This window comes from Mobula hypostoma, chromosome 5, assembly GCF_963921235.1.
Source record: "Mobula hypostoma chromosome 5, sMobHyp1.1, whole genome shotgun sequence".
Lineage (NCBI taxonomy): Eukaryota > Metazoa > Chordata > Chondrichthyes > Myliobatiformes > Myliobatidae > Mobula > Mobula hypostoma.
Window position 1 is genome coordinate 156224428 of NC_086101.1, and position 14183 is coordinate 156238610.

The 14183-nt window shown below is 41.2% G+C and overlaps 1 protein-coding gene across 5 annotated transcripts in view; it reads right to left on the reverse strand.

The window, feature by feature from the left end:
• The window catches only part of LOC134347083 (trans-2,3-enoyl-CoA reductase-like), a 206585-nt gene that overhangs the window by 153016 nt on the left and 39386 nt on the right, over positions 1–14183 (reverse strand). For all 5 annotated transcript variants that reach the window (XM_063049195.1, XM_063049194.1, XM_063049193.1 and 2 more), the window contains exon 2: positions 6158–6209. In XM_063049195.1, the coding sequence (XP_062905265.1) occupies positions 6158–6209 (52 nt within the window). The remainder of the gene's footprint in view (positions 1–6157; positions 6210–14183) is intronic.

Consider the following 14183-nt stretch of genomic DNA (forward strand, 5'->3'; position numbering starts at 1 on the left):
GCCAGCTAGTCAGCAATTGAAGAGCAGTGTACACTCGGCCACATTGTGCTGTATTAATAGTAAGTCAGAAATAATCAACTGTAACTCACAAGTGCAAAACCCATTTCAGATTTATTTTCCTCTACTTGCCTGCCCTACTGAGTAACCAACATTTCCTCTCAGATTTCTTGCATCTACAATATTTGGTACAACGTTATTTCTGTGCCTGTTTTGAGCATTAGAAATTCTTTGACTGTAAACTCCTCATGCCTGCGGTGTTGCTTGCAGTGGGCACAGAGCAAGAGGTCTCACATCTGGGTTCAGGCATAATTTTTAGCAGAGGTCTGCCACAAGAGCTGTTGAGTTTCAATGAGCCCCCAACTTCTGAGTTACCTTTGATAAAGCTTCCATGGCAATTGCAAACTACATGACTTCCAACAAGTTACTTAAGTGGCAACAACACTTGGAGAGTTTGATTGTCCTTACTCAACCTTGAGTTTCTAGGAGTGAAAAATTTGCATATATTCTTCTTTACCCTACTTGAATCTTATGAAGTGATAGAAATTTACTGCAGCTACGGTTCTGACTATCCAGCTATTAGTGGGAATCTTGACCAAAAATAGTGGGCTAAAGTTTTACTCTGAAAATATCAGCATATAATCCAAGGCCAATATCTCAATTTGGAGCAGTGGCACTATTAGAGGTGACGTCTTTCTGGTGAGAAGCTCATTTAATGCCCTCTCAAGGTTTTTTATTGGCCAACATTGTAGATTGAAGTGTGGCAGCCCATTTTGTACATCTGGCCTTTATTTGTCCCAAGTGACAGGTAGAGCAGTTCATTGCTAGCAAGCTGCTTTGGGAAGGTTGTGAAAGGAGCAAGTTTACTTTTTTTTTCTCTTCTGCTGTGACCAGCATCAAATAATTTAATACACAGTTAGAACTACATCTCATCTGTTCTGCCTTTTTGGCTAAATATCATGGAATCCTGATGTATTTAGTTATTAACCACTAAGGAAACTAGAAACTAATGCAGCTTGATTGCAATTTTATTTGGGGTCATTTACATGATCCAATTTAGTTTATATAACAAGAGGAAATACACTTCAAATGTTAGCAATTAAATGTGAGAAACTTTGCAAAGTCTCATAAATGTGAAAGGCACTTAATACATTTTTTTTGTTCTCGTGCTTTCTGAGCACCTTTCACAAATCTGAGACATCTGGTTGCTGCAGAAGAGGAAGATAGGTTCCCATTGTCTGTTCCTCCTGGCAAAGTATTTCTCAAATTGTGGTATAGCTAAGGAAGAATCAATTTATCCCAAGCCTACCAATAGTCCCTTCAGATCAAAAAAAGTTGCTTTGGAAATACAAGCAGACTCCAAAACCAGAGAGAGGAAACAGTTCCCCACCACAACATATCTTTGAGTTTGTACTCAAGTGTGAAAAATCCAATCACATATAGTCCAGGGACAGAGCATTCAGCCCAATAAGTCTGACCAAATGTGTGCTCCATAAATTAAATTAAATAGCATATTGCTCAAACCACCATCTCCTGCTTCTCAATTACAATCTAACCTTCCAATAATTGCACTTGTTAATAGCATCCAGTTGGGGTGCTTTATCTCAATTAATGATAAATTCAGTCAGGTGGACCATATATAATTAAGGACTACATCGTATCAATTTCAGAAAGCAGAACCTTATTTAAAGAATACATATTAGGGACTTGTGAACAAAGGCTTGTGGTTTGCTAGTTACTTTGAATGGTCTCAATGAGTTGAAGGTTGTTTGGCAATCCTCACCAGAAATCTCTGTATGTGCTGAGAGATGTGTTACTCTGGTGTATGAGGTAATAGAAAGGTGCCTAATTCTTCTGGCATTCAGACACCATAGAACCTAAGACCATAAGAAATAGGAACAGAATTGGGCCATTTGGCCCAAAGAGTCTACTCTGCCATTCTATCATGGCTGATTTATTATCCCTCCCAAACCAATTCTCCTGCCTTCTCCTAGTAACCATTGACACCCTTTGTAATCAAGAACCTATCAACATCTACTTTAAATATAACCATTAACTTTGTCTCCACAGCTGTCTGTGCCAATGAGTTCTACAGATTAGAAAAGGACAGATAAGATAGAAGTAGGAAAGTTGTTTCCTTTGGTAGGTGAGACTAGAACTAGGGAACATTGCCTCAAGTTTCAGGGGAGAAGATTTAGGAAAGAGATGAGGAGAAACTGTTATTCCCAGAGAGTGGTGAATCTGTGGAATTCTCTACCCAGGGAAGCAGTTGAGGCTTCTTCACTAAATATATTTAAGATACATTTAGATAGATTTTTACATGGTAGGCGAATTAAGGGTTATGGGGAAAAGGCAGGTAGATGGAGCTGAGTTTACGGACAGATCAGCCATGATCTTATTGAATGGCGGGGCAGGCTTGATGGGCCGGATGGCCTATTCCTGCTCCTATTTCTTGCGTTCTTATGTGACTACCATCTGCCTAAGGAATTTCCCCCTCATCTCTGTTCTAAAGAGGTGTCCTTCTATTCTGTTGTGCTCTTTTGTCCTGGTGTTATGTACCCCATTACTGGGTTGCCAAACCAGCAGAAATGGAAGCAACACACATAAAAGTTGCTGGTGAACGCAGCAGGCCAGGCAGCATCTCTAGGAAGAGGTGCAGTCGACGTTTCAGGCCGAGACCCTTTGTCAGGACTAACTGAAGGAAGAGTGAGTAAGGGATTTGAAAGTTGGAGGGGGAGGGGGAGATCCAAAATGATAGGAGAAGACAGGAGGGGGAGGGATGGAGCCAACAGCTAGATGGGTGATAGGCAAAAGGGATACGAGAGGATCATAGGACAGGAAGTCCAGGAAGAAAGACAAGGGGGGGTACCCAGAGGATGGGCAAGGGGTATATTCAGAGGGACAGAGGGAGAAAAAGGAGGGTGAGAGAAAGAATGTGTGTATAAAAATAAGTAACAGATGGGGTATGAGGGGGAGGTGGGGCATTAGTGGAAGTTAGAGAAGTCGATGCTCATGCCATCAGGTTGGAGGCTACCCAGACGGAATATAAGGTGTTGTTCCTCCAACCTGAGTGCGGCTTCATCTTTACAGTAGAGGAGGCCGTGGATAGACATGTCAGAATGGGAATGGGATGTGGAATTAAAATGTGTGGCCACTGGGAGATCCTGCTTTCTCTGGCAGACAGAGCGTAGGTGTTCAGCAAAGCGGTCTCCCAGTCTGCGTCGGGTCTCGCCAGTATATAAAAGGCCACACCGGGAGCACCGGACGCAGTATATCACCCCAGCCGACTCACAGGTGAAGTGTTGCCTCACCTGGAAGGACTGTTTGGGGCCCTGAATGGTGGTAAGGGAGGAAGTGTAAGGGCATATGTAGCACTTGTTCTGCTTACACGAATAAGTGCCAGGAGGGAAATCAGTGGGGAGGGATGGGGGGGGGACGAATGGACAAGGGAGTCACGTAGGGAGCGATCCCTGCGGAATGCAGAGAGAGGGGGGTTGGGAAAGATGTGCGTAGTGGTGGGATCCCGTTGGAGGTGGCGGAAGTTACGGAGAATAATATGTTGGACCCGGAGGCTGGTGGGGTGGTAGGTGAGGACCAGGGGAACCCTATTCCTAGTGGGGTGGCGAGAGGATGGAGTGAGAGCAGATGTACGTGAAATGGGGGAGATGCATTTAAGAGCAGAGTTGGTAGTGAAGGAAGGGAAGCCCCTTTCTTTAAAAAATGAAGACATCTCCCTCATCCTAGAATGAAAAGCCTCATCCTAAGAACAGATGCGGCGGAGACGGAGAAATTGCGAGAAGGGAATGGAGTTTTTGCAAGAGACAGGGTGAGAAGAGGAATAGTCCAGATAGCTGTGAGAGTCAGTAGGCTTATAGTAGATATCAGTGGATAAGCTGTCTCCAGAGACAAAGACAGAAAGATCTAGAAAGGGGAGGGAGATGTCGGAAATGGACCAGGTAACCTTGAGGGCAGGGTGAGGCATGTCTATCCACGGCCTCCTCTACTGTAAAGATGAAGCCACACTCAGGTTGGAGGAACAACACCTTATATTCTGTCTGGGTAGCCTCCAACCTGATGGCATGAACATTGACTTCTCTAACTTCCGCTAATGCCCCACCTCCCCCTCATACCCCATCTGTTACTTATTTTTATACACACATTCTTTCTCTCACTCTCCTGTTTCTCCCTCTGTCCCGCTGAATATACCCCTTGCCCATCCTCTGGGTCCCCCCACCCCCGTCTTTCTTCCCGGACCTCCTGTCCCATGATCTGCTTGTATCCCTTTTGCCTATCACCTGTCCAGCTCTTGGCTCCATCCCTCCCCCTCCTGTCTTCTCCTATCATTTTGGATCTCCCCCTCCCCCTCCAACTTTCAAATCCCTTACTCACTCTTCCTTCAGTTAGTCCTGACGAAGGGTCTCGGCCTGAAACATCGACTGCACCTCTTCCTAGAGATGCTGCCTGGCCTGCTGCGTTCACCAGCAACTTTTATGTGTGTTGCTTGAATTTCCAGCATCTGCAGAATTCCTGTTGTTTGCAGCAGAAATGGAACACTCGTTGGAGTCTGGATTACTAGGAACTAATAAAGTTTTATTAAAGAACTAAGTAATACAGTACTCTAATCGTAAGGATATAAATGTGACAGGTTAGCAATGATAATACACACATATACACAGAACTAGGGTATTAGGAATCAACCAAGCTCTGTCGCAGTCTAGGGGTAAAATGATCAGTCTTAAGTGACGCAGAGTTCAGTTCAGTTTAGTGCAGTTCGCAGTAATCGCTGTTGTCGTACTGTTGGGGGGGGGTGGGGAGAGAGAGGCATATGCAATTTGGTTTCAGGCAGACCCTTTGATATCTTCTATCCCGCTGTGGTCACTGACTGTGACCCCTCCGTTCCAGATACGATCGTTCTTCTGCGGTGAACCCGGCACCCAGGCAAGGGCGGACACACACCCCAGGTTCCCACCAATTGTACCTTTACACCCTGTGAACCTCTGGTCGGTTCCCGCGAACTGGACCTCCAAACTCCTACCTCTTGTGGAGGCACACTGCTCTTTCCAGGGTCTCGTGGTGTGTCGCGTACCTTAGCGAACCTGCTCTTTTTATCCCTTGCTGGGGTATCACCTGTCCATCAAACTTCAAACAGTTCAGGTTCAAAGTAACCGGTCTGTCAATATTCTGAATTGTGTTTCTTTTCTGTTAATCCCTCTCTTCTCTCTTATTAGCATTTTGAATGTTTCTCCATTGTCTCTCTTATCTCTCTCATTAGTACCAATCGTCCGATAGCTTTGTTTGGCGTCACACTGAAAACCCCGTTCTCTGCAACCCCCCCCCCCAAACAATATGGGAAATGTCCTCTCTATCTTCACTCTAGGCCTCCTAATATTTGATTAGAGTCAATGAGATTTCTCCCTCTTTCTTAAAAACTCCAGTGAGTACAGGCTCAGGGCCATTAAATGCTCCTCAGACATTAACCATTTCATTCCTGGAAACATTCTTGGGAGCCTCCTATGGACCATCTCCAATGTCAACACACCTTTTCTTAGATAAAAGGCCCATAACTGCTCATAAGACTCCGGGTGCAGTCTGACCAATGCTTTATAAAGCCTCAGCTTTACGCCCTTGCATTTATATTCTATTCCTTTCAAAATGAATGTTAGCATTAGGACTGCAAGTTAACCTTTAGGGAATCTTGCATGAGAGCTCCCAAGGTAATATTTCATGACCAACTTATGTCATCACAAAAGACCATTAGCAGACTGTAATCAGAAGATGATTCATACTGTACTATACCCTCCTGACCTAATTATTTAGTATTAGCACCTCTACAATTTCCTGTAATATTGAGCTTCACAGTCTCTGGATAAAGATGATTTTTCTGAATCCTTGGGGACTAACATTACATTGATGGTTTCTGACTTTCAATGATTGGAAATACATTCCACAAATCTACCCTCACTTTTTTCAGTCTCCATTTGCTTGCAGCAGTTGTTGCCACATTGGATTATTATGAAACTGGATATTATCTTAACAGTTTATCATAGAGCAGCTGTTAGATTTTTAATTAAACCATCCAGGGAAATTGATGAAATTATGCATAATATCTCTGTGAATATCCTAATATGAAAGATGTACAAAAGTTGTATGTACTACTTACAAATTTTGTAAAACTTGTGTTTAACATCAGCAATGGTAAACGAAGGAAGGATCTGAAAAATACGATAAAAAATAGTAAGTTCGTTTTCTGCACAGTTGCAAACAGGGGTGGTGAACCTATGTCATGTGTGTCCAGGATGGAACCCTTGATTCTCTAAACCCCACCCATAATAAAAAGATACATAATAATTATCTTCACTGCCAAATGAAGCAGCAAATTATTTTTCACAACCCAAGAACAGTGAGATGTTTTCACAAGGAACATCTCTGCTAGCTTGTCACCAGCTAGACCGTTGCGAGAACATGTGACATTAGATGATATGTTTTGAAAGCAAAGTATTATAGCAATACTAGCAATCGAAATAATATTATTTTTCAACTGTCTTTTGAAAAGATTAATATTAATAATTTTTGAAGCAATTTTCTAAAATACTTCATTTATTTAAATCTGTCTCTGTTATACTTTTGTTAATAGTAAAACAATGAATACATGTGAACAAGGAACAGTACTCATCCCTTTTCTTCAAAAAAAGCCCATATTTTTTGTTGTTAATTCAGTAATCAAATATAATCTCTGCTCAAAATTACCAGAGTATGCAAGAGAAATTTTTTAGAAGGTTATCACCATTTGAACAAAAGGGTTTGTCCCACCATATTCCATCCCGCCCCCCCCCCCCCATGACAAGAGTTTTTCATTAGCTGTTTCAGTTGGTAAACCAGATCTATTTCCAGAGACGTTACTCAGTACTTTTGGCAAACAGCCTGGGTAATGAAGTCTTACAGTGGAGTAGTGAGAGCATTTTCAGGGGAGTTGAGGCCATCACACTCCTCTGTACGAAGGTAAAACTGCCCTCTGAGCTGGGAGAAATGAGCTATGATTCCTGCATGTTTACAGTGAGGAAAAGGACAACTCTCACTGTTTAGCACACATTGCATTGGAGTTGCTTCTTTAGCAGATCAAAGAGCTGAAGATGCAATGCCAATTCATCTCTCCTCCTTTGTAGTTGGTGCACATTTAAGAAGACTGTGTGTTTTTAACAAAATTATTTATTATTATGGTTTACAATTACATTCCCTACTTCCTTATACCTCATTGTATTTATGCATATGACAATAAACTTGACTTCTTTTGTCTATTTAAATAAATGAGAAAGGAAGACAAGATCAAATGAGATGGCTTGAAAATACATCGAACATTTGCAGTATTCCATCAAAAGCTTGGGGGGCATCATTATCAGTGGGATTAGATGAAGAGTGTGCAGGTAACTTCAACATGCAAACTATTGGGATTCACCCAGCTGTCTCCAGGTGGTATATTGTGTATTCTCCTGAAATCAGGAACCTTCATTGGAAACTTCCTTGAGGATTGCTGATTCCCAAACCCTTGGAAAATTGCTGGCTCTTGAAAATGGAGGAACCCTCAGGGAGAAGGTTAGTCCTGTCCTAGCTAAAGATCAAGAGTGAGGTGTTAACAACTGGAACCTCAGTAAGATTAAAACCTTAGGAATTTAGATAATTCTTATCAACTTCTTTAATCTTGTCAACCAGTCTAAGTATTTCCTAATTAAAAATTAATCCAGAAGTATATGAAATAATTTGTCCACGAATATATGCTTTAAAAGTATCCCAGAGTGTCCCACTGGAAATATCCTTTGTAGATTTCATTCTAAAGAAAAAAATAATCTGTTCCTCAATAAACCTAACAAAATCTGAGTCTTGAAGCAAAGTGGTATTAAATCTCCATTGTCTGGAATTAATAAATGTATCCCTTAAGTTAATTATTAATTTCAACGGTGCATGGTATCACAAATTTATTGATAACTACGCAATACTGTAGTATAAATGCAGATATATCAAACAGGTTAGCAATGCTTTTATATATATAAATAGATAGTAAAGTGCAGTTCAGTTCGAGGTATTGAGTTGAGCGGTGATGGAGAGAGAGAGGGGGAATGATTTGAGTCTTCGGGTGATCTGATGCTGTCGATCTTCCCGTTGTCCTCTGAAATCCTTTAGAAGTCACCGACTGTGAGCACAACAAAGGGGACCGTTCTTCTATGGCACCTTGTCAAAGGCCTTTTGAAAATCCAAATATACAACATCCACTGCATCCCATTTATCTATACTACTTGTAACCTCCTTAAAGAATCCCAAACAAGTTCGTCAGGCAAGTTTTCCCTTAAGAAAATCATGCTGACTTTGTCTTATCTTGCCCTGCATCACTAAGTACTCCATCACCTCATTCTTAACAATTGAAACCAACATCTTCTCAACCACAGAGGTCAAGCCAACTGGTCTATAATTTCCTTTCTACTGCCTCTCTCCTTTCTTAAAGAGTGGAGTGACATTTACAATTTTCCAGTCCTCTGGTACCATGCCAGAGTCCATTGATTCTTGAAAGATCATTACTAATGCCTCCACAATTTCTACTGCTACCTCTTTCAGAACCATAGAGAGCAGTTCAGCGGGTCTGGGTGACTTGGGTACCTTTAGGTCTTCCAGCTTTTTGGGCACCTTCTCCCTTGTAATAGGAAATGCACGCTCTTATCTTCCTTCTACCCTTCAACATCTGGCACACTTCTTGTGTCTTCCACAGTGAAGAATGTTACAAAATCCTCATTTAGTTCATCCTTGCTCTCCGTTATTATTTCTTTGGGTCTCGTTTTCTACCAGTCCTATATCCACTCTCATCTCTCTTTTTTTTATATACTTGAAAAAGCTTTTCCTATCCATCTTAATATTGTTTGCAAGCTTGGTTTCATATTTCTTTTCCCCTCTAATGATTATTTTAGTTGTTCTCTGTAGGTTTTAAAAGCTTCCTCTCTCTTCCTGTTTATTTTTGCTTTGTTGTATGCCCTTCTTTTGATTTTACATTGGCTTTGACTTCCCTTGTGCCCCACGGTTGTACTATTTTGCCATTTGAGTATTTATTTGATTTTAGTGTAAGGGGTTTCTTCTTTTATGTTACTGCTAAGGCTAATAAAATGGTTTCTTTGTTATGTTAAAAATAAAAATGGCTTCTTTGTTATGTTGTAAAAGTCACAAAAGGAAGAAGTCCTAGAACAGATCCCTGAGGCACACCACTAGTCACCGACCTCCATGCAGAATATCTCCCATCTACAACCACTCTTTGCCTTCTGTGGGCAAGCCAATTCTGGATCCAAAGAGCTAGGTCTCCTTCGATCCCATGCCTCCTTACTTTCTCAATAAGCCTTACACGGTGTACCTAATCAAATGCCTTGCTGAAATCCATATACACTACATATACTTCTCTACCTTCATCAGTGTGTTTAGTCACATCCTCAAAAAATCCAATCAGGCTCATAAGGCACGACCTGCCTTTGACAACCTCTCCAAAAGTTCATAAATCCTGCCTCTCAGGATCTTCTCCATTAACTTGCCAACCACTGAAGTAAGACTCACTGGTCTATAATTTACTGCGCTATCTCTACTCCCTTTCTTGAATAAATTAACAACATCTTCAACCCTCCAATCATTGCCAGAGGATTAGCAATCTCCTCCTTTGCCTCCCACAGTAGCCTGTAGTATATCTCGTCTGGTCCTGGTGACTTATCCAACTTGATGCTCTCCAAAAGCTCCAACACATCCACTTTCTTAATGTCTATATACTCGAGCTTTTCAGTCCGTTGTAAGTCATCCTACAACTGCCATGGTCCTTTTCCGTAGTGAATACTGAAACAAAGTATTCATTCCGCACCTCTGGTTCCATACACACTTTTCCAACATCACACTTGATTGGTCCTATTCTCTCATGTCTTATCCTGGTAGCAGAAATAAATGTGCATACCATTTTTGAAAACGGGGGAAAACCCAAAAATCTGAGATGCAAAGGGAATTGGGAGTCCTTGTGCAGAGCACCCTAAAAGTTAACTTGCAGGTTGAGTTAGTGGTAAGGAAGGCAAATGCAAGTTGAGCATTCATTTCAAGAGGTCTAGAGTTTATGAAAAGGAACTTGATGCTGAGGCTTTATAAGGCACTGGTGAGTCCTCACCTTAGGTATCGTGAACAGTTTTGGGCTTCTCATCCAAAAAGATGTGCTGGCATTGGAGAGGGTTCAGAGGAGGTTCACAAGCATGATTCTGAGAATGAAAGGAGAATCATATGAGGAATGTTTGATGGCTCTGGGTCTGTACTCATTGGAATTTAGTAGGATGTGGAGGGGTGCTCTCATTGAACTTTTTTGAATATTGTAAGGTCCAGACAGAATAGATATGGAAAGGATGTTTTCCATGATGGGGAGTTTAGGGCAAGATGGCATAGCATCAGGATAGAGGGGCATACATTTAAAACAGAGATGCGGAGAAATTTCTTTAGCTAGAGGATGGTGAATTTGTGTAATTTGTTACCACAGGCAGCTGTAGAGGCCAGGTCGTTGGGTGTTTTAAGGCAGAGCTTGATGGTTTGTTCTTTGGATATGGCATCAAAGGTTACGGGGCGAAGGCTGGGGAGTGGTGCTGAGGAGGGGAAAGAAAGGTTCGGCCATGATTGAATGGTAGAGCACACTCGATGGGCCAAATGGCCTAATTCTGCTCCTATGTCTTATGGTCTATACCTAGGAGTTTTTGTCTCCTACTTCACCCCATGGAATATGCAGACTCTTTGATTCCAGCCTGTTGACCAGTGTCCCGCTCTTGGCCATGGTATCAACTGCTGTCTGGTCCTGTTCAGCAGTTTGTTTCCTCAGCCTGACTGCTCCTGTCCTTAGATTTTCCTTAAATCCTACTACTTTTGTACATTACTTACAAAAAACTGCTTTCAGATCCTATCAGTATTGACCTGAGACATCAACCATCTTTTTACCTTCACAGATGCAGCACAAGCTGCTGAGTTCCTCCAGCAATTTCTTTTTCTGATCTCTATTCCAGCATCGGCAGTCTCTTGCATTTCTCACTATCTTTCACTTTCTAATTACATCTCACTGAAGATATCCTTGGATGATTTTCTCACAACAAATGTGTTGTATAAATGAAAACTGCCAACTTCTTTGAATTTATTTCCAGCAACAAGACCCGGAGTTCTTAACTTTAAAACAAACATTCAGAAACAGATCTGTGCATGACACTGACAGCTGAAGTAAACCAGGGACTTTAGCTATGCAGTAAGTACAAAGTTCAAGTAAACTTATTGTCAAAGTGCATGCTGTATATATCACCATATACAAGAAATTAGTCATTTTTTTGAGGCATTCACAGTAAAAGCAAGGAACACAGTAAAATTAATTGAAGACCCACCCAACAGGATGGACAAACAACAAATGTACAAGAGACAACAGGCTGTGCAAATACAGAAAAGAAAAGAAGAAATAATAAATAAATTAATTAATAAATAAACAATAAATATTGAAAGTATGAGATGAAGACTCCTTGAAATTGAGTCCATAAGTTGAGGGAACTTTTCAATGATTGTGCAAGTGAAGTTGAGTGAAGTTATCTCCTCTGGTTCAAGAGCCTGGTGCTTGAGGGATAATAACTTTTCCAAAATCTAGTGGTGTGAGTCCTGAGGCTCCTGAATCTGCTTCCCAATGGCAGCCACGAGAAGACGGCATGGGCCAAATGATAGGGGTCCTTGATGATGGATGCTACCTTCCTGCAACAATGCCTTGTAGATATGCTCAATAGTTAGGAGTGCTTTACCCATGATGGACCGGGCCATATCCACTACCTTTTATAAGCTTTTCCACACAAAGTCATTAGTGTTTCCATATCTGGTCATGATACAACCTGTCAATATTGTCTCCACCACACATCTATAGAAGTTTGACAAAGTTTTACATGACATGCCGAAGCTTCGCAAACTTTTAAGAGGTTGCTGTGATTTCTTTGTAATGGCAATTACCTACTAGGCCCAGGACAGATCCTCTAAAATAATAGCACAGTGGAGTTCAATTTTGCTGACCCTGTCCACCCCTCTTTTCCTCCTCCTGAAGTCAATAATTAGCTCCTTGGTCTTTCTGACATAGAGTGAGAGGTTGATGCTGTAGGACCACTCAGACCGATTTTCAATCTCCGACCTATAAGCTAGTTTATCACCACCTTTGATTCAACCAATGACAGTAGTGTCATCAGCAGACTTCAATATGGCATTGGAGCTGTGCTTAGCCTCTCAATCCTAAGTGTAAAGTGAGTAGAGCAGGGGTTAAGCACAGTGCCTTGTGGTGCACCTGTGCTGATGGAAACTGTGGAGGAGAAGTTGTAGTCGATCTGAATAGACTTGCTCATGAAAGACCAAACAGCACTCACCAGCAAAACATTTCCCCTTCCCTATTTATACAAACAATCATTAAAATTACAAAATTACTGAAACAAAATAATCCATTAATCAATTTTAGTTGCTCTTTTTAACTGGTTGTTAATCATCCTTTGACATTGAAAGTGAGAGGCAGATTTCAGTGTAGAAGCTGCTAGAGAGAAGAATCCTAGCATCTTTTTGAGTCTTCCTGAATTATTCATAACTAATCAAAGTCTATCCAATAAACATTTTACAAGCTGCTGCTGTAGGGAAAGTTTGACAAAGTGTTTTTCACAACATGAAAACAACAATGGACTCCTCCTGAGCTTTGATGTTTTAAACACTGAAGAACGGTGGGAATTATACTTTGGGACTGAGCAGCACACCACACAATTTAAAGTACAGTTCTATCTAACATTAGGGAAAATTTAACAGTTAAGTTACAAAACCGAAGTCTCTTATGGACCCTTTGAAGCAAAATAATTTAGGACAATCTTTGGGATATGTTTTTAAATTCCTGCTTCTAAAGTTAACTGAAGTATTGCTTCGGTTGTGAGAATAAATGCCTCAAAGTGCACAATGCTCTATGGAATATTAATCATCAATTGCCCAGCTCAATTCAGCCAAAACCATCAAAATTAATCATGTTTATGAGCTTTTCTTGCTCTTCATGCATCGTTAATTAATAATGCACTGACTAATGATACTCATGATCAGCTATGAATAGATGAGCTTTTCTTTCTCAGTCTGCACTGATGCCATATGCATCATTTTAGTCATTACAAAAGTCTAAAAGTAATTACATGAGCATGAGAAATTATTTGTCACTTTGCATTATCAATGTTATCTGTACCTCAGTTTATAAACATGGACGTGTTTCTCTGTGATTTTAATCGGACCATGTTAATACTTATAAGTCAAATATTTAATTATAAGGAGTAAGGTAATGTGCCTTTCATATATTCATTCTTAGGCATGCTTCTCAAAAAATGAGGCATCTAATATCTACCTATGGAGAGATATAGGTGTTGTTGCATGAATGAAATCACCAGAGAGAGTTTCTGGTAGATACAAAGCAGCTTCTTTATTCGACAAAACCAGGTACAGCAGGCATCATACGGAGACGCTTTCATGGAACGGTCTGCTGGCCCAGTGTGACGCTCGATATTTATTTGCTAAACACAAAGGACCTTCCATATTTACAAAGTATAGACAATGCTTTCTGAAACTACATACAAACTTCACACCTTCTGATTTGCATCCATCCCACAGGCGCTAGCAGCATCTGGACTGGGCTTTTAGGAATCCATTGTTCCAAACTGAAGCCACAATACATTGCCAAGGAACAGAAGACTGGTAGCCAAAGCCATTTGCTAAATGTAAATGACCTAAACCCAAAAATCACTCCAACAGTCCCTCCTCCTGGCCCTCCTGGACAAAAATAAATTTATACCAGGAAAGGCCAACCTATGAGGATCTACTCAAATAGGGCAGCAAAAACGCCCTGTCTCGAAACTCCCCCCCCTCCCCAATTTTGTGTGCCTAGATATATACCCGAGCATTCCCTAATCACTACCTACCAAATGTTAAGCGGAGAGGCTGTTCCAGAAAATTGAACAAGTCTTTAGAAATGTGACTTCTTTCGTGTGCCTGTCGGCTCTTTCCCTGCAGGCTGATTGCAGTTTAATCACATTCCTTTGTCTTCATCCCTTCATTCTCTGGTCGCTGAAACTCTTCCAAGGAGCACCCATAGGCTCTCTCATCGATGTACAGGAAGG